Source organism: Pituophis catenifer, unplaced genomic scaffold (assembly GCF_029215685.1).
Source record: "Pituophis catenifer annectens isolate HBS135680 unplaced genomic scaffold, rPitCat1.0.hap2 SCAF_1, whole genome shotgun sequence".
NCBI lineage: Eukaryota > Metazoa > Chordata > Lepidosauria > Squamata > Colubridae > Pituophis > Pituophis catenifer.
In genome coordinates, this window is record NW_027256881.1 from 64,602,222 (window position 1) to 64,629,874 (window position 27,653).

At 34.8% G+C, this 27,653-nt stretch overlaps 1 protein-coding gene across 4 annotated transcripts in view; it reads right to left on the reverse strand.

Moving 5' to 3' along the window:
* Positions 1-20,433, reverse strand: part of PRKD3 (protein kinase D3) — a 48,048-nt gene extending 27,615 nt beyond the window's left edge. For 3 of the 4 annotated variants that reach the window (XR_011599744.1, XM_070932522.1, XM_070932521.1), the window contains exon 1: positions 14,453-15,338. Coding sequence is in view for 3 of the 4 variants with exons in the window: in XM_070932522.1 (XP_070788623.1) it covers positions 14,453-14,743 (291 nt within the window). In the remaining variant the exon portion in view is untranslated. Of the gene's footprint in view, positions 1-14,452; positions 15,339-15,380; positions 15,455-19,717; positions 19,819-20,354 lie in introns of those variants that run through there. The other variant, XM_070932523.1, reaches the window with a different exon arrangement.
* Between the last annotated feature and the right edge of the window lie 7,220 nt (positions 20,434-27,653).

Below are 27,653 nucleotides of genomic sequence, written 5' to 3' on the forward strand. Positions count from 1 at the left end.
TTTGCTTCATTTCTTCATTTTTAGGTGGATATAATGAATGTTTTATACTTTACCATAATTAACTATAAATGAGAAAATGAATGTTCAAAGCCTGGATGAAAGGTACTAGATGGTATATGATCTGTTGTGATGAATGAACGTTCAGAGAAATGAAAATGGCTGTGCAAACTTCTACCTACCTTGTTATATGAAATTGAGAGATGTCAAAAAGTAAAGTTGAAAGCAGTAGGAATGGAATAATTAAATGTGTTAGATTAAAAAAAAAAAGGATTAAAAATAAATCAGTGCTGAATAAATGTAGACTGAATACAACAGTATCCAATCAAGTACAATGTTGTAAACCACCCAGTCGCTTGACAATAAGATAGGCAGCATATCAATTTAATAAATACATACATACACACACACACACACACATACATACATACATACATACATACATACATATGAACATTGAGCTGATTTGTTCGTAGAGAGAGAATGAAGACTGAATTACAAAATAAATATATGATGGAGGAGTGAACAGTTCGAGAAAAATAAGATTGACATAGTATGGTTGAACAGACATGATGAGAACCTCAAAAAGAAAGAAGCAGCTAAAGAACAAATAATCAGAAAAAGGGATGTAGTAGAAGAAAAGTAATTTGGAGTTCCCTTTCTTTTCATACCTCATGTCTTTAGTGCCTTTGGCTTCCTATTTGTTACTCCACTTCTGTGCTTTGTAAAAGTGTTATCTTCTCAAAGAAATGGTCAAGTAGGCAGTTGGATATGCTCACACTCAATATCCTATTCTGTTTACAGTTCATAAGAAAATATTCCTGAAATTTTATTTTTGTATTTGTCTGTGTTCTTTTATTTATTTAGGTAAAGATAATTTCTCAAAACAGATCTCATCTGCATTCTTTGTCCTTAGCAAATATGTCCTTAGCAATTTTGGCATTGAAAATATTTTTCTCCTGTACCAATTCATCACAATGTGCAACATTTCTAGATTTATGAAATAGCACATAATAAAAGGACCTAAGTATCAATAGATTAAGCTCATTACCAACTCCAGCATATTTTATGACAAGCTGAATTCCTATCTAAACATGAAAAGTGTTTACCAAATATAAAAAAATAGCTATACTGTAGTACCCTTCCATTTTCCGCTTCAAGGTCACCATTGCCAATTTAAAAAAAACAAAACATTTTTTGCTTTAAGGCTTATCATTAAATGCTTCACTTTTTGCAACACTACTTCTAGCTTATTATGGAATCAACATTATCAACATTAATCAGATCCCAGAGTTATCATCAAATGGTAACCATATATTTATAATAAGATTTCAAACATTCTGAAACTGCTTGTTTCTAGATTGCGAATTAAATTCTATTTGAAGCAGATATATCTGGATACAAGCAAGGTGGTCTTTTGCAAGTGACAGAAGGAAATTTTGTCAATGAGCAAAGTACTGTCCAAATTTTTTTGCAATGGCACTCAGTGTGCTGATAACTACCAGGGTCACTGCAACCTGTTTATGCCATAATCCTTAAATTTTGATTTTCAGAACTTATTATTTTGTATTCTTCTCCAATTCTTTGGCACTCTACTATCCCGATATTGCCATATAAATTATTCACTTTTTTTTTAACTATAATTAAACCTGGTGTGTTATGAGCCAAGACTTCATCAGCCTGTATTCCTAAATCCCACAATATTTTAACCTGATCATTTTCAAATACTTTTTCAACTATATGTACCTACCAATTTTTCATTACTTTGCATAATCTGCATTTTGAATCATTTGTTGACTTTTCAATTCCATCCTTGATTGTATTATTTCAAATAGCATGTTCTTGTGCAGCTAAAATCAAATTTTCAGTTTTTTCAGTGTTCCGATTGTAAATCGTCAGATTTTTATCTTTATCCATTTTCCCCTCAATATTTTGTAGAAATTGAACATGTAATGCTTTTGTCAGATTCTCATGTTTTTATTAATTATTTCTATATTCATGTTTTGTTTCCTGTATATACAGTAAGTACCCGTTTTTAACTTGCCTTAATGCTTCTTCTTCATTGTCTTTTAACTGCTTTTCTTTTTTGACAGTTTTGCCTCAATTTCGGCAGGACAGGTATAATCACTATAGAGATGTAGTGCGGTGAATAGTCATCGGTTTTCTTGTTCTTCAGTCCAAACTGTCCAGTTCAGTTTGTGTCTAGTTAATAATTCCAGCAGTGTACATATCACAAGTATGGCCCAGGTATTGATGGCTTTGATGGTGTTTTCACCATTCACCATTTTTAGAAATTTTCTCACTCTTTGGATGTGAGAAATACTAACTTGTGCATGCTTGATGTAAAATGCCAAGATACTTGTAGGCTTCGTCCTAATGGTTTAGCCATTCAATATTTCAATTCAATTACTTTGTGGTCTTTACCCCACTTTATTCCTACTGCAGCACATTTCTCTAGCCTAAATTATATTGCTATATTTGTGCTCAAAATTCTTACAGTGTTTCTCACTGACTGTATTTCAATTTCTGATCTTCCTTAAATCTTCAGTTCAGCCATATAAAGCAAATGTAAAATGTTAGCATTTTTTTGCTGTTTGACAGACAAGATTTAATTCCTTCAAAATCACTGAAAATGAAATCATGTTAATGACAAAAAAGTCACCCTGCGTAAGGTGTAAACAAACAGATCCACATGTGTAGAATTCAAACCTTGCCTTGTGTTTACAAAATGAGTTGAGGCTAATTCCCCACTTGAGATCTCCTCCCAACTAGGATGGTTGCTCTTCCCATACCCTGCAAGATGCCTCTCCTAATGCTGACAAGCCCAATTGTTTTATTTCCAACCATCAATTCTGTCTTCCTCTGCTCCAATATTTTTTCTATATATCGTATTTTTCGGACTATAAGACACATTTTTCCCCAAAAAAAGAGAGTGAAAATCTGGGTGCATCTTATAGTCTGAATGTAGCCCGGCCCACCCACCAGCCCCCACCCTTTGGCCTCTGCCTTCCAGCAATTTACCTCCTTGCAGCAAGCAGCAAGCAGCTCATTTCAGCTTCAGCACAGCCTGATTAGTACAAGCAGTTGATTGTTGCTTGGATCAGCCTCCTGACCCTCAGCTGTTTCAGGCTGCAGGGATTGCCATTGCCTATTGCCAGCAGGCAAATTGCTGGGAGGCAGATTTTTTTTTCTTGTGATAATCAGGCTGAAAATGAAACTAAAGCAGCCTGTTTGCTGTTTCCTGCAAGACAAATTGCTGGGAGGCAGAGGCAGAGTTATTGTGAGTGTTTTATGAGCCTTATTTTCTTCTTTATGTCCTTTTGTTGTAGAATTTCTGTCTAGAATCAACAATTAGCTGGAATTTAAAAAGCATTTCACTAACTTAATTAAAATGTTACCTGAAGGAAAATAAAGAGAGGGGGGAAAAAAGCTTTACATCTAACAGATTGCATGCTGAATAACTTACTGATTCTGATTACAATACCAATCTATGCAAAGAAAAAAACTTAAAACAGTTCCAAACTGGTAAAATTTCATATTATTTCCCATATCCATGACTAGCGTATATCTTGTTTTCCTCCCCAGAAAAGGTAGGTGCGTCTTGTAGTCCGGAGCGTCTTATACTCCAAAAAATACGGTACCTTCTAACGTTTTTATACACATTCTAATATTTAATTCTAATGACACCAATTGTTTCCAAACATTTGATGATCCAACTATCTGGTAATGAATCAAAGATGCTTTTATAATCAATCCAGACCATGTGTAAATTAACTTATTGCCTTTTACAATTCTCCAAAACCACTTTATCAATCAGGAGTTGATCTTTTGTATCTCTACTTTTCCTTTCTATTCTACTAGAAAAATGTTATTTCCTTCTAAATAAACTTGAATGTTCCAAAGGTGCATTTTCTAAAAGTCAATTGGATTTTGTTTTTTTCCTTTGATAATGTTTCACTTCTCATCCAAGAAGCTTCTCAATTCTTGGATGAGAAGCAAAACGTTTTCAATGAAAAAAACAAGAATGTCCAGATGTCTTTTGGAAATAGCACCTTTGGTAAAACCAAGACCTGGATGATTGAGAATCTCCACAGAAAATTTTGAATGTTGTCCACCTTTATGCCTGTGAGTAATTTAAAAATTGTAGGCAAACTTATTATTGTCTATAATTTCCAGATGTTGTCCCTTTTGCTGAGTATTTTTGAATTAGAGATGTTTTGCCAGTTAATAACCAGTTGCTGATGACTCCTTTATGCAAAACTTCATTAAGCTGTGTAGCTATAACTGGATGCAAGGTAGTTAGATATTTGAGCCAAAAGCCATGCAATTGATCATTTCCAGGAGATGTTCAGTTTTTAATTTTTTTCACTCAACTTTTAACTATTTCTGTTGTTTTATAAGGTCTTCCAATTGACTTCCAAAGCTTCTTCAACTTTTCTGGTGCTAAATCAATATTTTTAATAGACTTGTCTGGATTCCTTACATTTGTCAATATCTCTTTTATGTTTTTTTTTAACTATTTACATCTGATCTTAATTTCTTTACCTTAACCTCCAGTCTGATCTTCCACTTTGGGATTAAACATTATTTTACTTGTGGCTTTCTAATTTCATTACTCAGTTCTTCTGTAACCACCACTGCTGTCCTTTAGGCAAGCTGACTGGTCTGTTCGACAGATGTAATTTTAATCCTTGCAAGCAACTTATTTACATCATTCATTATAGGTACCAGATCTTATGAGGGAACTACTTTCAAGAAAGTATCAGTACTTTCTATTGATAATTCTGAATATGACATAATCTTCTCTTCTAATTCTTCCTTTCAGGGGATCAGTTTATAGGTTGTTTCAATGGAGGCTTATACTGGTTCTGATGCTGTTACTTCTTCTAAGTTATCATTTCTGTAATTCACATCAGCTGTTCCCTTCATATTTACAATTATTCTTATCTGAGTTTCTTCTACTATTGTTTTGGGGTATTTCATTTTCATATTTTTTCTGAATCTCTTGCCTCTATGTCTCTGAATATTCTATTTTTAGTAATGAATCTCCTTTGATCTGCTAATTGTTGTTCAGTGATATTTGAGACTGGGAACATTATTTTCCAATGTTCAAACATTTGCTTTAAGTAGCCCTGGCTTTGTTGCTTCCAATTAATAATATGTGATTACGGCACAATTTTCCAACACAATATTCTTTTGTCTAATCTATTGTTGTTGTTCTTTCAGTAATCCTACAGAGCTAGGTCCTGACCAGCTTTAGCTCCTGAGTCCCATTGCCCACTTGTCAACAAATACCTAGGAACTTTTAACATCTGGCATGGTCCTTGTTGACCCAATTGATGAACGGTCTGGTATAGAATTCTTTTCATCTTTTCTCACCATCTTTTTTCAGTATAAATTTCAAGCCAGTTGTACACCCAGTTAGTTATCACACCACCATGTTTAACTTGTTAACCAGAATGTTTGATTAAATCAAGACATAGTGTTTCTGTATTATTCCCATCATCTACTATAGAAGTAGTCAATTATCAACCAATTAGTTTGTCAAGATATATTCTTGATAAATTCATGAGCAGTCCAGACTTTTAGCACTTACAGATCAATGTTCTTAATATATGCTCAGAATAATAATACCGTTTCCCCCAAAATAAGACTCCCCTGACAATAAGCCCAATCAGGCTTTTGAGCGCATAGCAATAAGGCCAAGTGCTTATTTCAGGGTTCAAAAAAATATAAGAGAGGGTCTTATTTTCGGGGAAATCAAACGATATCAAACTGATTTACCCATAATTCCTTTTCTTCTTTTTGAACTTAGATATAACATCTAAAGATCTGTCCTTCATTAAATGATATCTGCGTTCTTCTTGTGAGGACATTAAGAGCTTGGTAAAGATGATATTATATAAATCAAGAAGAATGAAATGATTTAAACTAGAATTCCTTATACTAGATATTATAGTCTTCCTTGAGAAAGTAGAGACTAAGGCTAACAGAGGCTATATAATTGCCATCTAAGTTTTTGCGACTAATAATTATCAGAGTCAAACATTTGATACTGACAGAATATAAATTCAATAAATAAACTTTTTAATTTAAATAAAATTATATCAAGATAAGAACACTGAAAGTAAATCATAATCTAATTTATACAATACTAGAATTTTAAAAAATTGCAACTGATTACCAACTATCATAACCCAATTTCAAAATACAATCTCCTGATTTGCTATATTATAGAGGCAATGCTTAATGCAATGCTCGAGTAACTTTTAAAATCAAAATCAACCATTACAATTGCACTCATGCTTGCTATCTTTTGTTTTTATTAATAAAATTATACTTATGTCACGACAGGAATATATGACTTTTGAAGAGACAATGGGAAACTATAAACTTATACAATTTGAGCATTCGAGCGCCTAAAAAAGCATACTTATGGCACTGTTTTCTCAAATGTATAATTTTGAAGGGATGGCTCTGTTAATCATTTTGCTTGATTGCAAAAAGAAAAGCAATCCCTGGTACTTCCTTTCTTGAATGAAAATTTCTTATAGAAATTCTATTTACAATGTTTTGTCAATTCACTGTTGCTTACGAAGATAAATATATAAAAAGTTACATACCTAGTTGAGCCTTTGAATTTTTTTTTTTTTTGCTAAAGTGAAACACTCAAACTAAGTATAACACTTTTAAATACTTAAAAATTATTTTATATTTTCATTTTCAAACTCATAAATTTTGATTCCTATGATTCTTATATTTCATTAAGTCATCAACTTTAGTCATTAAATAATATATCACATTTAAAGAAAATCACAAATATTGAGTGTTTGTTTTAGAAATGTAAGGATTAGATTTATAAGAAAAGATGAAAACAAGATAGGTGAAATCTGAAATCTCTTCCTTACAGATCTCTTCCATACATTAAAATCAAATAGACAACAATGGAAAACAGTTTCAAAGAAACAGTTAAAAAAATAAGGAAATTCTCAGTCCAACATAAGGAGAAACAGTTCTCATAAAGTTAAGTCTGATGTATAGAGAAGAATGATTTCTCATAAGGGTAAGAAAGGTTTATTTAAAAAAATTAAAAAACATTGCTTTAAATGAAAATCTAAGAAGCTGAAGAAATTCCAAGCTGCTGTCCTCTTAGTCCTAGAAAAATTAGAGATTTTTGTTTAAGCATCTGCTCATTTAGGACTTCATCTGAATTATATAGAATGTCTACACAGCCATTTTGCTTTTTATAATAACAGAATATATAATAAACACCACCCAGTTAACTACAAGTAGTCCTCAACTCATGACCACAATTGAACCCAAAATTTCCCCTGCTAAGCAAGACAGTTGTTAAGTGAGTTCTGCCCCATTTTACAAACCTTTCTTGCCACAGATGTTAAATACTGATGTTGTTAAGTTGGTAACATGACTGTTAAGTGAACTTGGCTTCCCCAATGACTTTGCTTGTCAGAAGGTTGCATGACCCCAAGACAGTGCAACTTTCTTAACTATGTGCCAGCTTCCAAGTGCCTAAATTTTGATCAGGTGATCATGGGAATGCTGCAACGGTCAGAAGTCACTATTTTCAGTGCCGTTGTAACTTTGAATGTTCTTTAAACAAATGGTTGTAAGTTGCAGACTACCTGTATATTAAACAGCTGTACATTAAACATCTTCATGAAAAATTATTAGCTGGAGGATGCAGCCAGTATTTTGATAGAGGAGCAAAGCAGATTTCAAGCACAAAGATCAATATTCAAACAGGGTATTATCTATTTTTTTAGTCTTAATTTCTATCTTAATTTCCTGCTCAAATTACAGTAGTCCCTGACTTACTACTGATTGTTAAATACGGTTTGGAATTACAACAGCCTTAGAAACAGTGCTCTACAGCCTGTAAAGCGCTTCCAGACATCCTAAAATGTCGTACACACAGCCCAATCACATGAATGAATTTTAGATGCTTGGTAATTGGCTCATATCTGGGACTGGTTGCAGTCTCCCACACTTACATGACCGTTATTTACAATGCTTTTTGCCACTTCTGGCAAAAAAAAAAAAAAAAAAAGCCCATTCCAGAGAATAGATTCAGATTTATGACCACATAATTTGTTTAATGACCACCCTAAATTAGGCCTGGTCAAGTGGATGCCACAATTTATGAATGCTATGATTTACAACTGAAATTTCAGTTCCAGTGGTTCCTATCAAGGACAATCTATATTCTTCACTGACAACTTCCTATTACTAATTATCTTACAAGGGAAGAAAAGATATAGATCAATCTCAAAATTCTCCAGCTTATCTTATCAATGTTTGACTTTGTTTAGTCACAGAAGTGGAACTAAGGCAATTTCTCTTCAACAATCCTCCTTAAAGGAACTGAGTTCAAGCCCTATCTTCTCTGAAGTGGGCTTGTTTAAAAGACTCTTCCCACGCTAATTATTGTCAACATTTTATATTCTGTGAGCTTTTATACTTGACTGGCTACTGAAGTTTCAGAAATATTCTTGTCCAAAAGCAAAGAAGCTAAATTGTTTTACCTATAGTATGTTTTTCCATTTATCTTTTTTTATACAGCCAGCATGCTCGTTTAATAACACTCAACCTAACTAATAACTATGGTAATTCAAAAGAGGTGGCTATTCCCATTCATGTAAGACAACAAGTTTTCTGCAATCAATAGAAGAGTTGTTAAATTTTGTTCAATTGTTACTGTAGTTCGTACTCAATATTATAGATGTATTGATGATATATTAGGGATATATCTTCTTTTTAAATTCATTTTCTGTTTTTCTGCATGACTCTAAATATTTGTGTTTGATTGAAAATAAATAATCAAATCCCCTAATATCAATATTTTATATAAATATATAACCATAATACTATTCCTTCTTGAGGTAAGCAAAATTATTCAAGCAAAGAGAAATAATACAAATGGTAAACATTGCCACATATTTGCAATCTAGTCATATGCGAGTGAATGTTTGAGATACAACATTGTACATTACATTTCCTGGTGCCTTACAAATATTTCCTGACAGTTACACCATTTTATGCTATGATGAGATTGCTAAATATGAGCAGAAAAACTTACAATTAATGGATTTTTTATTTTATTCGTCAAAACAGTATTATTCTTACCAATAAAGGTAAAGGTAAAGATTCCCCTCGCACATATGTGCTAGTCGTTCCCGACTCCAGGGGTGGTGCTCATCTCCATTTCAAAGCCAAAGAGCCAGCACTGTCCGAAGACGTCTCCATGGTCATGTGGCCGGCATGACTAAACGCCAAAGGTGCACGGAATGCTGTTACCTTCCCACCAAAGGTGGTCCCTATTTTTCTACTTGCCTTTTTTACATGCTTTCGAACTGCTAGGTTGGCAGAAGCTGGGACACGTAATGGGAGCTCACCCCGTTATGCGGCACTAGGGATTCGAACCACTGAACTGCCAACCTTTCGATCGACAAGCTCAGCTTCTAAGCCACTGAGCCACCGTGTCCCATTTCTTACAAATAAGAGCATATATATCTGTAATGAAACATACTTATTTGAATGAAACACACATAAGCTTTTTAAAGTCTTTGTCAAGTTAGCTAGAAATTAAATATTAAGTATTATAATAACAATTGTTATGCAAGAGATGAAAGCAGAATAAAACCCGTAACTGAATCATGCCAGGATTAATAAGCAAAAAGACACTTTCTCTAGGGAAAAGATTAAAGCATGGAAAAACTGTTCAATTTTCATCTACTATTTAAGACTTTTGTAGGAGTCATCTTGTCAAACGAAAAAAAAAAAATTTAAGGCAGAAGTCATAACTTTCTGTTGGGTCTTTAACTAAACAATTTGATACAAGTAAATCTAGAACACCACTGCTAGCTTTCACACATGCATAGCTCCATAGTAGCCACACTGTAGGGAAGAAACTACAACAAAAGTTGCCAAACCAACAAAAGGAGAGGAGAGCCACAAAGTTTATTTGCTTTTTAAATTGTCCCTAATTTTCAATATCCAATTATATCTTTTTCATACATTGGATAAGACACTGCAGCAGTAAGAAGAAAGATTATTTAGCACAATGATGCAGATAACAAAGGAGTTTGTGCAACTCAACTTTACATATGCTTGTTTGGAGGGAAGTTTGAATTCGGCTAAGCTCATTTGTCTTTGGTTAAAAAACAACCTTGTCGATGTGAAGCTCTCTATAACACAAAATGATGTAACTGACATGACTAACATACTTCATTCAGACAACTGAGATGCAGACCCTAAAATGTGAACTGATTTGCTATCAGTAATACAATCTGTATTTGATGAACTTCAAATATAAGAAATGACTGAAAAATAAAAAGTGGAAAGTAGCTTGTAAGTCATGATTTTTCTCTTTAATACTAATCTGCATTACTGCTCTAATGCTGTTAACTTCTGGTAACTTTCTGTTGGGTCTTTAAATGAACAATTTGATATAAGTAAATCCAGAACACCATTGCTAGCTTTCACACATGCAGAGCAATAGTAAGATAGTGCTAAATTCTTAAAGCAAGATGAAAAAAAAAAAATAACTCAGCAGCATATCTTAAGGAAAAGGATATTTTTAAGGTAATATTACAGTAAATCTTTAACAGAAGCATGAATAGGTGTATTAGAAGCATGTAGCTTTTTGAAGAAGTCAATTAACAATAGAAGACAGAATTCTCTGGAACAGCAGAAAGGATGAGTCATGTGAGAAAAGGGACTGTAAAACAGAAAAATGCAGAATCAGATGAATTCTGGCAGTTCAAAGGATTAGAGTATATGAGACTGGATAAAAGGGAAGATAATAGAGAACACCACTTTAAGGGATGACAGAAGAGAGAAGAGGAAACATTAAAGAAAGCAGATAACAGAAAAAAATGATTACGGCAAAAAATGAAAGGCAAGAAAAGTAACTATGTCAAAGAAAGCCCTTCTCTGAAATCTTTTACCAGAATCTCAATATGTAGGAATCAAGCAGAGCTCTGGGGATAGAGCTATGCCTCTAGAATTATCTACTGTCATGGAATACTGAAATTGCTCTCATTTTGCCAGCAGATTAATACCTTGATTATCCTGTATTCTGTATAGTATTCTGATAGGTTTTAGACTCCTGATATACTGATCCATAACCTTAGAAAACTTTCCTTAATTACCCTGGTCCACCTCCCATCATAGAAGTCTACCAATTGAGAGACAGTTTAGTATAATAGTTACGATGCTGGCTTAAAAACCAGAAGATTGTGAGTTCTAGCCGCCCCAGGCATGTAAACCAACCAAGTTACTTTGGGCAAGTGACTATATAATTGAAACTATTTTAACAGCTGCCTAATCAATTTCTGTTCTGTTCTCAATGTATTTCTCAAATGATGGACACAGATTATATTAGTAGCTTGGATTTAATATTGCCACATTTGAGTGACTAACTCTTATTTCCTGTTTTTTCCCCATGAATCTTGAACACAATACATTTTCTATATATCAGAATATCCATCTAAAGGTGTGCCAATTCTCTCAGAAATCCAAATTAGTAACCCTGTAAGCATATTGCTTTAATATCTGTCCTATTTTTTCCTTTATTCTTTCCTGGTTGTGAATTCACTTGCCTGATTAAAAACTTTTAGAAAGTTAAATGTTTACAATATTTTATATACTTTCTGGACACTGCATAAAGATATTATCTCAATATTACTTTTTTCTCATGATCGATATAGCTTCTTGTGAAATATTCTCATAACACATATATTATCTAAATACATGGTCTAAAATATTATTTTAAAACTGTGTTGTACATCTCAAAGATTACAATGGTCCAATCCATTTGAGAGATCTACTTATGCAACTGGAGTCATACTGCCACCTGTGCACCAGCTGCAAAAATCCTTATGAAAAAGAAATCCACCACATATAAGCACCCCTCCTCCCTATTTCCTGATCAGAAGTGTGTTGTCTATATGGAACATATGCTCACTCTGCAGCTGCTATGGGCATAATAAGAGCTTTCGTTCATATATACCATTCTAAAGCCAACTGGAAAGGACAAACTCAGAATCCAAAGTTATACTCCTTTTAGAGTACAATTGGCTTCCTATAACATGCTTCTGAACTTTAGCCAAGTGCTTGTACAATTGGAAGTTGCCAAGAATCAACAGGAAGATACTAACTTAAAAGCCTGAATAAAGAAAAAATATAACCAATATCTATACAGAAAGAATAGTGGTAGCTAACAATATTAGAATAACTAAAGTATGCATATACATGAGAAATGAGTTTGAAAGCAGGAATGTTTACTGTAAGATATAAATGTAAGATTTCTCCTAAAAATGAAGTATGTTGTCCAAGTGTTGAAATGAACTACACAAATGGTAATATAAACTTCCAAGCTGACCAAAAAGAAACCAGCTTTGTTACTTGCCAAATTTATCTGTAATAATTTCTTGGGAATTCCACTAAAATCTCACTTGCAAATACTATAATACAATTTTCAAATCATAAGTTAATAAGCATACATTTTTAACATAGGATATGTTAGATCCTATGTCCGATCAACCGATTACACTCTAATCCACAATAAGTAAAAGGAAGTCCGGCTTTCTGATACTAGCATTTTTATTTTATATTGCTGGTACATGCAAATGTAGGATAAACCAGAGTTCATGAGCTCTTATCTAAAAAGATTAATGTAATATAGATGCCCAGATGCTGAATTTGGTTGTAAAAAGATTACATTCAAATACTCATTTGATGAAGAAATTTCCTGTCTGACTTTTGGCAAATCACCAAAGCACCCCTGGGCTGATGTTTTCCCTGTAAGATTTTTCCCAGGGACAAACTGAGTGTGAATCCCAGTGAATCACACACACTTTTCCTGCTCTCTTTATGAATATAAATATTATATTGCTTTTCTCAGCAGTGCAAGGTGTAATACTAAATTTAAAGCCTACTCCTAAACTTTCTGTGAGGAAATAGTATCAGAAATACAACATACACCTGGGTCTCAATCTACCATACTTTCTGCTGCTGCATTCATTCTAATACAACCTGCCAATTTTGAAGGAGATGCTATACTACTACTGAAGTATAAATCAAGTCATATTATACAAATACTCACTTGGATGAAAAATTGCCAATCATGTGCAAACTATAATAACTTTCCATGATGCTAAATTTTAAATTAAATCCTCCCTATGACATAAATAAACAATATATTCCAAGATTCATAATTCCACTAAAGATTACAAGCCTATTATTGTGTAACATGTGAATAAAAATCTAATGAACTCAATGGTACTATTTATTAAACAGACAACCAAAGGACTGCATTGTTAAATCCTAATCCAGGTTATCCGAGGAACCGTCTTGCCCCAATGATATCAGCCCATCCTACTCGCTCTGGTAAAAGGGACATGCTGTGGACCCTCTTGGTCAAAAAGCTGTGGCTGGTGAGGTGTAAAAGAAGAACCTTTTCTGCTGTGGCCCCCCATTCTATGGAATATAGGTGAGATCCACCCCCAGCCTGTTGGCCTTCCAGAAGAGCATAAAAACTGGGTCTGCCAATTACCCTGGGGTTTTGACAGGGTTGCTCCAATGGCCATCTCCATATTCATCTTGCCATTTTTGCCTCTTGTCTTTGTATTTAATGTATTTAATATTTTTTATATTTAAGATTTTAATTGTAAGCTTTCCAGAGTGGCTTTTCAGAAAGATAGGCAGTATATAAATTTAATAAATAAATGCATATTCTTATTCTTATTCTTTTTTTTTTTTGTTTGTTTGTTTGGTCCCTTTGAATCAGTGTTAAATCTTGGTCAATGCCTGGACAAGTCCCTGCAGTTATCTTGGCAAGATTTTGGAAGTGGTTTGTTACTGCCTACTTCCTAGGCTGAGTGTGAGTGACTCACCCAAAGTCACCAACTAGCTTTGTGCCTAAGGTGGGACTCAAATCTCCTGGTTTCTAGTCTGATGCTTAACCGCTACCATAAACTGGCTCCCCAATCCATCTATAATCAATCTATATTTTCTTATTCACAGAAAGCTTATTCAATTGTTCAAGGCTTTAACAAACAAATGAGAGAAGGATTGAACAACAGCAAGCAAGCAAATTCTGTCCCTACATTCCCATCCCATTCACTGTTCATTTTGCATATTGACAATAAACTCTTGTAGCCTTCTATGTTCAGATAATCTTTTCACAGAATTTGGAATTCTGAAATAGAATTATTATAAATTTCCAATGCAGTACTAATGGGTAGAAAAAGTTTCATGCTATCAAATCCTCAAAATATGGAAGACACCATGGATGACAATGTAGATAAGAATTTGCATGTTAATTTTTGCTCTTCCTGGATGTTCATTCAAACCTGAATTAAATACCTAAGGAGGGAGAAAGATAACAGTAGCATGATCATTAAAATCAGTAAAACTCTGTGTTCTACTGTACCTTTTGATAAACTACAGAGCACACTAGGTCTTTAACAACAGATAGGGAGAGATCTTGAGCCTCAATTGTAACTGTTTCTCGAGTGAGACCAATCTGCAGCAAAAAAGAGATTCCATGTACAGATCCTCTGGAGTTGGTGAGGCTTTGTGTGCTGAAGCTGCCATTGGAAAGTCGGCCTGAGTCTCCAGATTGTGGACTTGAAGATAAAGATGGGGTAGGTGGAGCAGCAGCATGAGATACAGATGGAGAAAACTTCTGTAAAGATGGAGGAGAAGATTCGTTTGATGACATCTGAGTTGATTTAAATCCACCAAGACCTGTTCAACATACAGACAAAAAAAATTCTCTGCAATGTTGCAAGTTGAATCTCACATTTTCCTTTTATGATTCAAGAAATATCCTCTTGTCTAAATCATCTTCACTCTCCTTTTCATTCTGTGCATGCTGAGGAGTATAAATTTGGCTAGAAGTTATTTTAAGGAAAGGTTCTCTTTGTACAGCTTGTGTCAAAAATGAGTTGTCTTTAGCACCACATCCAGATATTGGGAGAAGTTTACATCATTATGAAATTGTTCACTTTAGAAACAGAAATATACAATATTTTTTCACAGAGGATCTTCATTTTGCTTTTGAGACAACTGTAGAGTTGGTTTTGTGCATGGAGAGTGTAGTATCAAATTGCCCCACTTAGAAATAGTGCACTTCACAATTCAATATGTGAATAGTTACATTAAATGTTCATATGTTTCAGTTTTTTAAAGATAATTAGTGTCTCAAGTCATAAGTATTGCCTTGAATAATGCTATTCCGTTTTCAGGAATTCTTTTATCATTTAACAATGATGAGAAAAAAGAGAACATTAATTATTTCCAAGTTTTCATATTCTGAAAAATGTTCATCTTTTAAAAGTAAAAAGCAAAATTTGTACTAAAATGTGTATATCAAACAGAAGTGTTGGGTTCACATTGATGGTCTGCAGCATTCTCAACCGCTATGAACTGCCTAAAAAGAAAAAAATAACATGTTATATCACATATATTAACAACATTACATAATCTTCACTCCAGTTAAAACCAGAAACAATACTACATTCACCATTGCTCATGTCACAATTTCTGCTTTCATTTTATTGGGAAAAAATTGCCTTTATTGTTATATCTGTTACAGAAGGAGCAAAGTGTGGTACCATTTATGCAAGCTTTTCAATCCTTGACATATTCATTTAAAGTGATCATTTATCAAGGGATCTGAAAGAGCCTGGAAGGTTGCTGATAGTTACCCTGAACTAAATGGGTAAACAATCTTACAGAGGTCAACTTTCTCTCTATATTATAATTTTAAATTTCCTTGAGTTACTGATTATAGAAAGTTATAGGAAAAGTAATTTTGGAGAAATTAAAAATAACTATTCTCAAAACAAGAGCAGGAATGTGCTCTTTGAATCTTTGATCTTTGTATCTAGAACACAGATACAAAGTAGATACATTCTGTGCAGTAATGCTACATTTTCCTGCAATTACAGGAAACCCAATATAATATACTTTTAAAAGTGCAGTGTGTTGGCATTTTTGATTTCATGTAGTTATCAATCCTCAACAATTCTCCAACTGGGAAAAAAGCTATGTCAGCTTTTCATTTACATGGATGCTCTCATGAAATATTATACATAAAAAGAGCTATTTACTAAAGAAAATAAAATGATCATATGATAGCTTGTAGAGGGAGGCTGCAAGAGTTGGCAAGAAACTTTACTTGCTTGCCTGTTTGTGCATTGTTTGTTGGCCAAGACAGCCATTTGATGGGAGTGCCCAAATTCTCAAAATTCCAAATGTGCCATTGACCCCAAAAATCTGGGAATTACTGCACTATTATCTTCTATTGCAATTTAGTTACTAGTCCCCATAATGAGAACTGTGGAGCATTATGTGGGTTCAAAACGGGGTGAGCTATGGTTTAAATTAAATCAACTTAATATTATTATATTAAATATTAAATCAATTTAAATCATGGTTTAAATCATTAGGAAAAATTAATTTAAATTACAATTTAGTCACTAGCCAAAAGAGATGTATATAACCTTGATGATTAAAAAAAAACCCTGTTTGCCCTGACCTTAGTTTAGGATAGGAAGCAAGACCATATAGAATATTATGAGTTAGTTTCAACATTATCTAAATTCAATAATAAATTCTTTTGGTTCTGATTTTGAAAATGCATTCTTATATTTCAAAAGTTGTGCTGTGACCACAAACTTCTAAGAAGTAGCATATTATGGTTAGGATTACATATTTAATAAAATGTTGAACTGCAGAAATAAATGGAATGAAACACCATTTGCATATTCAGAACATACATCTCTTGAACATAATGAAGAAGCAAGACATTATTCTAACAGAAACCATTCATGACTTATAGAATGTTGCTTTCCAATCTTGAGAAAATACTTGAAACAAAGTCCATATGGGAATGAAATTCACACTGATAAATATATGTTGCCATTCTACTTCTGCTATTCAACACTAAAGTTGCAATTCAAAATGAGATTATTTAGAGTAAATTGCATTGTGTTAAATGCATAATATGTACTTATTTATACTATTATATACATCTTCATAAACATCTAAAATGTATATCTCTTGACACCAATAATAGAAATAGATGCCCTTTTCAGATAATAGTTCATTCATTCAAGGGAAATAAGCATGTATTGTTTTATAAGACAATTTTTTTGCATATTTTCTTAAGAAATAACATTTTTAGATGTAAAGAAATGTAGAGTAATGGCTATATTAAACTCGGAGCATTTATCCAATATTTTATTTATTTACAGTGGATTTCACCCAGATGTAATCATACTTTGTCCTAATGTTTTAACAATTCTACTCTAAGCATGACTAAATCTGGATTCAGTTCAATGTTAGAACAAGATTTTTCTTAGTGGATTAAGCAACAAAGTTACATAACTTTAACACAAACAGAACCAAAGACAAGATAGCAAATTTAAACTTCCTTAAAGTGTTCATAAATGGATATAAATTATTGACTTTTCAAGGTCTCTACACTGTCACATTCTCCAAAACTACAATTACAGAAAACGGTTTGTAGAAAAAACATATTCATTTGTGTGCCAGTGAGATCTTCAACAAATCAAGAAGATAACAATAGAATTTTCAATAAGGCTTATCTTCATGCATAATTACTGTATGCTGTTTACACAGTGCTGAACAATCTAGAATAAATATAGCCTGACCATATAACCTGACCAAAACAGAGATAAATTTTAGCAGAAGCATTCTGACTTGAAGAAAAAGCCAGCTAAGTAGAGGAAGCTGCAACAACCTGCATGAGATCCAAGACACAGATGTTTCAGTTTTTTATAGTTATTTTTATTATAAAAATTATAAGACTAATATTTTATTGTTCTCAATACTAGTTTTGTATGTGCTAAAATGGATAGTGTAAAGAAAAAAATAGATTCACTTAAATTAACTATTGTATATTTACATTTAAAAAAACTTTTTCATGTCATATAATTAAATGTTTGTCTTAACAAGTGGTAAAGAAATTCTCAAGTATAAGGCACAAAAGCAGTGAATCAAGCTAATCAAGAAAAAAGTTTAGTCAAGAAAAATTGCTATCATTTTTATTTTATTTATTTCCTACTTTCTTCTCTGGCAAGCTCAAGGGCTGCTGAACATCAAGTTCCACATTGCAGACAACATTTTATAACTTCTGGATATTAAATTTTTAGAATTAATATTTATATATGTGAAAGGAGCAACCGCTCTAGTCAGATTACATCTTCAATTTAAAAATGTCTCTTTCACATGCAAAACTGCAGTAGCACCAAAATTAAATTCAGAAAAAATATATCATATATTGTTTTTAATAGCCGTTTGTATTGACATTTCTTCAAAAATAGGTCACTCATAGTTAAATAAATTCCAAGTGATTAGTTTCACATTGGAAATGTTAAAAGCTAACCCTTTCACTGCTAACCAGTTAAATAACCTTTTTTGCCTCTTCTGGGTCCAAGAATTTGAAGCAGACTTCCATATTTTCATTCTCCGTGCTTCTACTATGGTGGAGACAAACCCCATCCTTTATCTTAATCCTAGACTTCACGTGAGTCTTTATCTTTAATAAAGACCCATATGAATTATAACCACAATGTAATTATTCTGTGATTTCCTCTGCAGTCTAAGGCTGATATTGTTTGGCTGCTGAAATATCTCAATTGCACAATGGACAAATTGGCAAGCTCCATAGTAGCCACACTGTAGAGAAGAAACTACAACAACTGAAATGTTGCCAAACCAACAAAAGGAGAGGAGAGCCACAAAGTTTGTTTGCTTTTTAAATTGTCCCTAATTTTCAATATCCAATTATATCTTTTTCATACATTGGATAAGACACTGCAGCAGTAAGAAGAAAGATTATTCAGCACAATGATGCAGATAACAAAGGAGTTTGTGCAACTCAACTTTACATATGCTTGTTTGGAGGGAAATTTGAATTCGGCTAAGCTCATTTGTCTTTGGTTAAAAAAAAACAACCTTGTCGATGTGAAGCTCTCTATAACACAAAATAATGTAACTGAGATGACTAACATACTTCATTCAGACAACTGAGATGCAGACCCTAAAATGTGAACTGACTTGCTACCAGTAATACAATCTGTATTTGATAAACTTCAAACATAAGAAATGACTGAAAAATAAAAAGTGGAAAGTAGCTTGTAAGTCATGATTTTTCTCTTTACTACCAATCTGCATCACTGCTCTAACGCGGTTAACTTCTGGTAAAGTTATCAGTGGCCACCTAAGTTTGGAAACTGCATTATCCCAACATAGTTTGTAGATGTCATGTATAAAGAAAAATCACCCATCAGAATTGACTCATTCCATTTTCTGTTGACACCATTGTTTCCCAATCAAACATTACTCACAGCTTATGGCTAACAACCATCGCTCCGTTATTATGAGATTATCATCATATTGCAAACATCCTTAATTAAAAAAAAAAGATTCCTAATTACACTCCCTCACCAAAAATTACTCTAGTAGTCCATGCGCCACTTCCTCAAACTCACAAGTGTCGGTGTGATTGTTTCCATGTAAACCCACTACGAGCAGGCTATCATTGAAAGCTCCACCAATCACTCTTCGAAACATATTCACGAAGCACCAAGGCCTGAGCTACAAATCTGCCAAACTGAAAACTGGGGAGAAAGAGAGAGAGAAAAGTTCCACAGGGAAATTATACCTTTACCAGTGCTTGTTAATACACTTTACAAATCTTTGGGCCAAGGCAGGCAGAGAGATCCATTCCAGGCTCTCGGGATGTCCTTTTTCTTCTATGAGCGTCTGTGCATTTCGAAAAGAAAAAGTTCCCCTTAATCTTTTTAAGATCTCGATTCCGGCTATACTAAACTGGAAGAAACTTCCCTCAGAAAGGGAGTAGGCTTTCTTAAGGCGAAGCAGCAGCCAACTCTTCTTGGAAGCATCCTCAGAGTTGGGGGCGGGAGGGGGGAGGTTGAGGGGAGCGAAGATGATGTGGCCTCAGACTCACAGACTCGCCCTGCCACACCTGGACGCGACCGGGTCGGCCTGTTTCTCCCCCCCCCCCCACACACACACACACACACACCTCCCCCAGTCACATCTGTCCTGAAGCGGCAGTCGCCGTTTTGGCGCAAAAGCTGAAGTGCCTCCGAGTCAAACCCTCACCTCTAACTCGAGCCTCACTCCGCTCCGCTTCGGCTTCCCTCCCCTTCCCTTCCCTCTCTCGGTACCCTGGGAAGGGCGGCACTACCGCCTCCTACGGACTGATATAACTTTCCATGTTATCTCCTTCTGCTGGGTTTCTTCACCTTCGCGACCCGTAACTCTTGACCACTCACTTGTAGCTTCGAGAAACTCCCACTCCGCCCCGGGACCGGGGTGGCTTCACACGCACCTTATTACCGCCGCTCCCACTTTCGCGCACACAGACACCCATTCGCACATATATGTACACACGCACACACATACACTAAAAAAAAAAGTCTCAGCCGCCCCAGAAGAGACACGGGAGGGGACGAGAAGCATGCTGGGAAGTGAAGTTTTCCCTCACCCTTTTTCCACCCGAAATGAAAGCCATCAAGAACTACAACGACCGCCAGGCCGTCGCGGCGGCGAAGCGGCAAGGTTGAGATGGCGCAGGCGCCAAGGAGGCGCACCGAGTTTCCGTTACTTCTAGTGCCTGTGGCGGTTGATGTTCTGAATAGCGAAAATGGGAGCGGGGGGGGGGGGGTGTTACGCAGGGACCCTTGAAACGCGGAGAAAAGTCTTGAGGGGGGGATTGAGCAGGAGATGCAGGCGTCAAAGGGGGAAAAGGGGGGGGGTTCTGCTGCTCTTTTTTTTTTTTTTTTTTTTGAGCGAGAGGAGGAATTAAGTTTGAACTAACCCCTGTCCGAGAGACGTCGCGAGGTTTTATTTGGGTTCGCCTCTTTCATCGCTGAGCAGCCTCAGTCGAGTTATTTTTTACAAGCCCCTTCGCTGTTCTCGAGCTCTGGGATGAAGGAAGCCAGAAAGCGGAGCTTCGCTTGTTCGTGTCCCAAATTCCAAGCGCATTTGATCATCACCTTCTCCCGCGACCGTCCAGCACGTCCCTCTGTCCTCAGTGTCTTCCTCTCTTGAGGAGGATAATCCACTCCATTTGTCGCCCCATAGGCCTCCAAAGCCTGCTGCCGTGGCAAAGGTTTTTGCCTCTCCAGAGCGCCTCTTCGTTTCGTTTCCCTGTATTTTTGCGACTTGGTTTACGGTTTATTCTTTTTAACTCAAATTTCCTGGAGTTGCAGGACACATTCAACCAGAAAAAGGAAGCCCTTGGATTGGGTCCATTCCATCCCACATGAGCATAGATGGTAGCTGATTAATGTGTGGGTCAACGTGGCACTGGAGCTCTGCCTATAATGGAAAGGTTTTCAAAGTTATCTGCTTACACCAGTAGTGTTGGTGGGCTGTATACTGTACTCCTAAGTCAAGACTGGTGGTCTAGGGGGCTCAGTAAAAAGATAATGATCCTGCGAAATATGGAAGAACAAAGCAGCCTCTGACCTGTATTGGCTGCCCGCCCCCCAGATATGCCAGCACATAATGCAATAACAGAGTTGAAAGGGACCTTGTGGGTCATCTAGTCCACCCCCACCCACACACACACACACACAGCCAAGCAGGAGATCCTACCTACACTATTTCTGACAGCCCATTCTCTTCATGAAAGCTTCCACAACTTCTGAACACAAGCTGTTCGGTTGGTTGATTGTTCTCACTGCCAGAAAATTTCTCCTTATTTCTAGATTGAATCTCTCCTTGATCAGTTTCTATCCATTATTCCTTGTCTGGCCTTCAGATGCTTTGGAAAATAGGTTGACCCCTCCTCTCTGTGACAGCCCCTCAGATATTGGAAGACTGCTATCATGTCTCCCCTGGTCCTTCTCTTCACTAGACTAGCCATGCCCAGTTCCTGTAATCGTTCTTCATATGTTTTAGCCTCTAGTCCCCTAAATCATCATTGTTGCTTTTCTCTGCACTAAGATTGATCAACTAGTATATAATAGATGTGAGAGAACTGACAGCTTGGTACTCTTATCCTTATGACAAAAGAGTTTGGGTTGGTCTGAACTCTGTCCAAAGCAATTATTAGAGAGAAGTCAGATTCAAGCACTGATACGTTTTCAGGCTGAATGGATATGGTATACTGTAGCTTTTTGTTGTCCTCCTGGCACTTCGCCAGCAGAAGTGAGGATATTACAAATGTAAGTTTTGTTAATACCCCAGATCAATAGCTGAGTTCACACAGTGCACTAAGTAACACTATGCATTGTCGGTTCTGGCTTAATGGATGATCCCAGCGATCATGGTTTTGAACAATTTACTACTTAACATGAGTTTTGAATCCAGCTACTCTTGCTTTTGTTGACCAAGATACAGTTTGGGGATAAATCATTTGTAGTGGTTGCTGGAGGTGGTTTGCTAGTTCCCACTAAATAATGGTGCCTGGTCTCAGTGCTTCCTAGAGGCATGGAATATGAAAGAAATTTAACAAACTCTATCTATTACTTAAAAGTGCCTTTCTGTTCATATTTTAGCAGTGCCATTATTTAATACAAAAAGAATCTAGAATAAGGCAACTTATTATCCCTTGGAGAATAAACACATAGTAATTTCATAGGCTATCTAAAAGCAGTTTTCTTTTTTCTATCTGTTTTGCACACGATTATCCCCATTACTCAAACTGCATGCATGAATTCATGCATACATCTTGGGTTTTATTCTGGAACACAATCCGTAAATATTTTTAAACCAATTGGTATTTGTAAATCATAAAAATATTTGTAGTTAAGAAACAGGGTTTTATGTATACAAATAGCAAACAATGAAGTTTTTAGAAATTAAATACAAAGCACATTAACCAATCATATTAGGTAAACAGTGCAAACTACAATTTGTTCTGGAATAATAATCTCAGTTTACTAAATTATTTTAAAAGCTGTTTACTTATTTATGCAATTGGGATGCTGCCTGTTCTTTCTTAAGATATAACCATATCCTAGAAAATCTTCAGTTCATTATAACTTCCTACTATCCAACTCAGAAAACTCTGCTTGTAAGGTTTTATTTACAGGTAGTCCTCAATTTACAACCACAATTGAGCCCAACATTTCTGTTGCTAAGTGAGACATTTATTAAGTGCATTTTGCCCTATTTTACAACTTTGCTTGCCACAGTTGTTAAGTGAATCATTGCAATTATTCAGTTAGTAACACGGTAGTTAAGTGAATCTGGCTACCCCCTTGATTTTGCTTGCCAGAAAGTCCCAAAACTTAATCTCATGACCCCAGGACACTGCAACCATCATAAATATGAATCAGTTGCCAAGCATCCGAAATTTGATCACATGACTATTGGGATGCTGCAATAGTTGTGTGAAAAATAGTAATAAGTCACTATTTTCAGTGCTGTAACTTTGAACAGTCATTAAATGAACTGTTATAAGTTGAGGACTTCCTGTCTTAAATCAATTCCTAGATGTAATTGAAAATTCTGGTTTGTCAACCTGATAACCATAGGTCTGATTTAAATGAAGCTTAACTAATCCTCAGGAATTTAAATGTAGTACTCTAAGAAGTGAAGAAAAGGAAAGATTCTACTTGCCTGAGAATAATGCTAATTTGTTTTTCAATTTATTATGCCAAATAATGGCATTATGAAATGTTTTGTGAAATGTTTTGTGAATTGGAAGAATTGTTTGATAATCAAAGAGCCAATGGCATTAAATATTGTGTTGTACATTTTCCACAACTTGCACTTATATTTAATGTTATGTTTTGATTTTTCCTCATAGTAGTAAGGAAAGTAATAAACTATCTAACCCAGAATTTGAACAGAATCCAAATATCTATTTAAACTTACATTAGCAGCTTGCATTAACTCATTCATATCATGATTTCAAGCAGATTTTGAAGCGATATTCAGCTTTAAAATTCTGGGGGATGGGGCAATTTTTTTAGGAAAGATAAGTTTGAAACACCTTTGATTTATGGCTTGTTCTTTATATGCTTTGACCATGACATGGCCACATTTAATTTGATTCAGGATGATTGCAAGCTATGGACATGTGCATATTTTCTGAAGTTATTTGGTACTACAAGTTTAGTTATAATTGGAAATAAATAATAGTTAAGGTAAAGATAAAAGCTTCCCCTGTCCAGTTGTGTCCAATTCTAGGGGGCAGTGCTCATCTCCATTTCTTAGGTGAGGAAACCAATGTTGTCCGAAGATATTTTTGTGATTATTGACCAGCATGACTATACACCAAGGCGTACAGAACCTTCCCCTCAAAGTGGTACCTATTTATCTACTCACATTTGCATGCTTTCAAACTGCTAGGTTAGCAGAAGTAGGGGCAAGTAATGGGAGTTCATCCCATTATGCAATGCTGGGATCTCAAACCCACGCCATCGGCTTTCCAGCTGACAAGCTCGGTGTCTTTAATCACTGGCGCCTCCAATAATTAAGACTTATTAAAGAGGGGGGGTGTTACTTTGAAATATCTTCCTTTTAGTATCCCTAAATAATTAATATACAGATTTTGAAAACGTATTTGTATTAAAAGCTTTATTAAAAGACAAGTAACAAACCATTGAATATTATGAATTGTTTCAGAGACCTTATATGAAGTCATACGTCTATGTCATATCCAACTGCATACATTTATTGATTATAGTTAAATATTATGTCTTAGCCATTCCAAAATAACAAAAATGTACATTTTTATTTTGTATTATGTAATATCAATATCATAGTTATATTACAATTTTGGCAGGTAAATAGAAAATAGTTTTTTAAAATATTCCTTTCAAACTGCCAGTAGAGCTCTGATCATTTGTAAATTTAAAAGATTAATGTCTTTTAATATTGTTTATTATTAGTTTATTTAAGTTATTGTGAAGAGCCATGCTAAATAATTCTGATAAATCATTTTTTAAATCTAGACTAATATCCCCTCACAAGCACTTTGTACATTATTGAAGTTGATTAGATAAACATTTTAAGCCAAAGCAGTAGTCAGTATTAAAAGTGAAATCAAGCTTAGTTTTCATATATTTTCCAGTTCCTCTCAAACATACACCAGTTTGTACATAATAACAGATGGATGCTGAGTATTATCAGAACCATTGCTAAATTGAAATTAAGCATCTTTGTAAATTAAGCATCCAATAGATTCAACAAAATAATTAGTTGCCCTTTAGCTTCCTTTACATGGATCAGAATTGAGAGCTGATTATATAAAATTATTCAAAGTAAAATAACACTAACATCCATTTGCAAACCTTATGTTAAACCTTTTTCTGATTCTGTATTTCTAAGGTAAAGGGTTATTTTGTTTTTGAAATTAAAACTCAGTGCAGCTTTTGATTTAACCATTCATACGTATAATCATGCAAATACAATGTTCATATATGTAATTATACTGCACAATGTTACAAATGATTTAAGACTGATAATCTATTGATGTAAGCAAGTAAATTTTTTTTGATCATTCAGAAACTTAATTGTAGCCAAAAGCCAGAGAAAAAAAGTAAGATTTTATACTTAAGATTGTGAGATAGAAATTAGAAATGGGCTGAGATATTACCTGCCTCTTCAGACTTTATCATCAAAATTAGACTTAATAAATATAATAAATAATATAATAAATGGTTAAAATTTGAACTGTGAATAAAAACACATACATTTGTTGTTACTTTCTTACAAAAAACAAATGCTGCAAGGACATTTCTATTCATTCATCCACCCTAACACAATCTATGAAGACAAGAACTTTTTTCAAAGCAGAGAAGCTTCCAAAAAATTTACAGGCTCAGTCTTCAATTATGGGATTTACAGTAGCTCAAAAGATAGACCAATTATGACAAATATATTAACTTCCAATTGTTTTAGGAATATTATCCCTTTCTGTGGTGCTTGTCACACAAAAGAAATGTGAAATGTCATGGGACTTGATATGATCTAGTGTGTGTGTGTGTAAAATCACTAGAAATCATCTGGCTGCAACCATCACTATCAAGCCAGAAAGCAGTAGTGCCAGAAGATAATCTCACAGTTGAACACATCATTGCCAACAGGCCCCTCCCTTATTCTGGAAGTTCAGACTATAATCATTTCCAGCAGGAAGACCTGCAACACCAACCTATTGTTTAAATAACTGTTGACTTTCTTGACTTTAGATAATCCACGATGGCATCTACAGACAAACTTCAACATACGTAACAAGCTATCTCCGGGGGCCCATTGGCAATTCTGTCCTGATCTCACTACATAATAAAGACAATCATTTTAGATCATCTCATTCATCCCCAATTAATTTTAAGAACTTACATCATCTCATTTTTATACTATAGCTGCAATCCTATACAGTATACATTTACTTACCTAAAAATAAATTCTACTTAATTCATGTCACTTACTTCTGAGCCAACTTTTATTTTAAAAAATCAGAATTTCCCCCAAAAGTTACATATTAGATTATGCATTTAATAAATAGTTTGACAAACAGTCAAAATACTTTGTGTAAAATAAAATATAACATGAATATTCCAACTGCAGCTTGAATAAGCTTTTACACATAAATTTAGGTCACCTTCCAACAACTGTTATAGCCAGATTGGATTTCTTGATTTGGTGCCCTCCATGCTGGTTGGAGATTATAGAAGGTGTGGTCCAACAATACGGAGCACATCTTTAAAATACCTGTGCCTAATCCAATATCTGTCATCCTAAATCCAAATCTGGAAATGGAAGAGATTCATTGACTTTGCAATATTTGATGCAGCCTCCTCCTTTAACTATCAAACATGATCAGGTTACAGATATAGATTGTATCAAATTCAACAGTAACTGCACAGAACTAAAAGTCATTCAATAACTGAGAATCTGTTTAATTAAAGCGTGTACTGTACATAAACACTGGTCAAAACAGTTTGTTCAGCATAGTAAACCATTAGGTGGCACTGTAACATTATGCTCAACAATTGTGCAAGAAATCTACAGTATTTTAAATATGAATTTATGCTAGGTTAAAATTCTAATTGACTCCATAAAAAGAGATGTCCCTTTAATGCTTGGCTATTTATACTATCATCTTCCCTCTTTCCTATCCTAAAGAGCTAATTAATCAAATGGCCATAAGCCTAGTTTGGCTATTATTGTCACTTTGCAGAAATCAAAATTTGAAATCAAGATTAGTTGAATGGAGCTGGACTGAGGTAATGATAGCATAAATTGCCCTTAATTATTAGAGAGGGTGAATGTGTAATGACTGTGGTTTATGACACACTGAACTACGAACTAGTCAACCAGCTCCTGGTGCCTAGGATGTTTTGTGGTCCCAGTCCATGTGCTCTTTTATGACTTGGTGTAGTCTGCAAACTCAGAAAATTAGATTAAGTCAATTGTAGCTCAGCATGTTGTGTGAATGCCACCATGGAGTTAGATGTCTATTGCTGACATTGTTCTATGCAACTCTGCAAGAAATAATCCCATTCAAACAAGTATCCTCAAGTCACAAAAACACTGATGTTCTTTTGTCAGGATCCTGGCACTTCTTCAATGCTGTTAAGGCAGCCGGATTCATAACAGGATATGAATCAGAA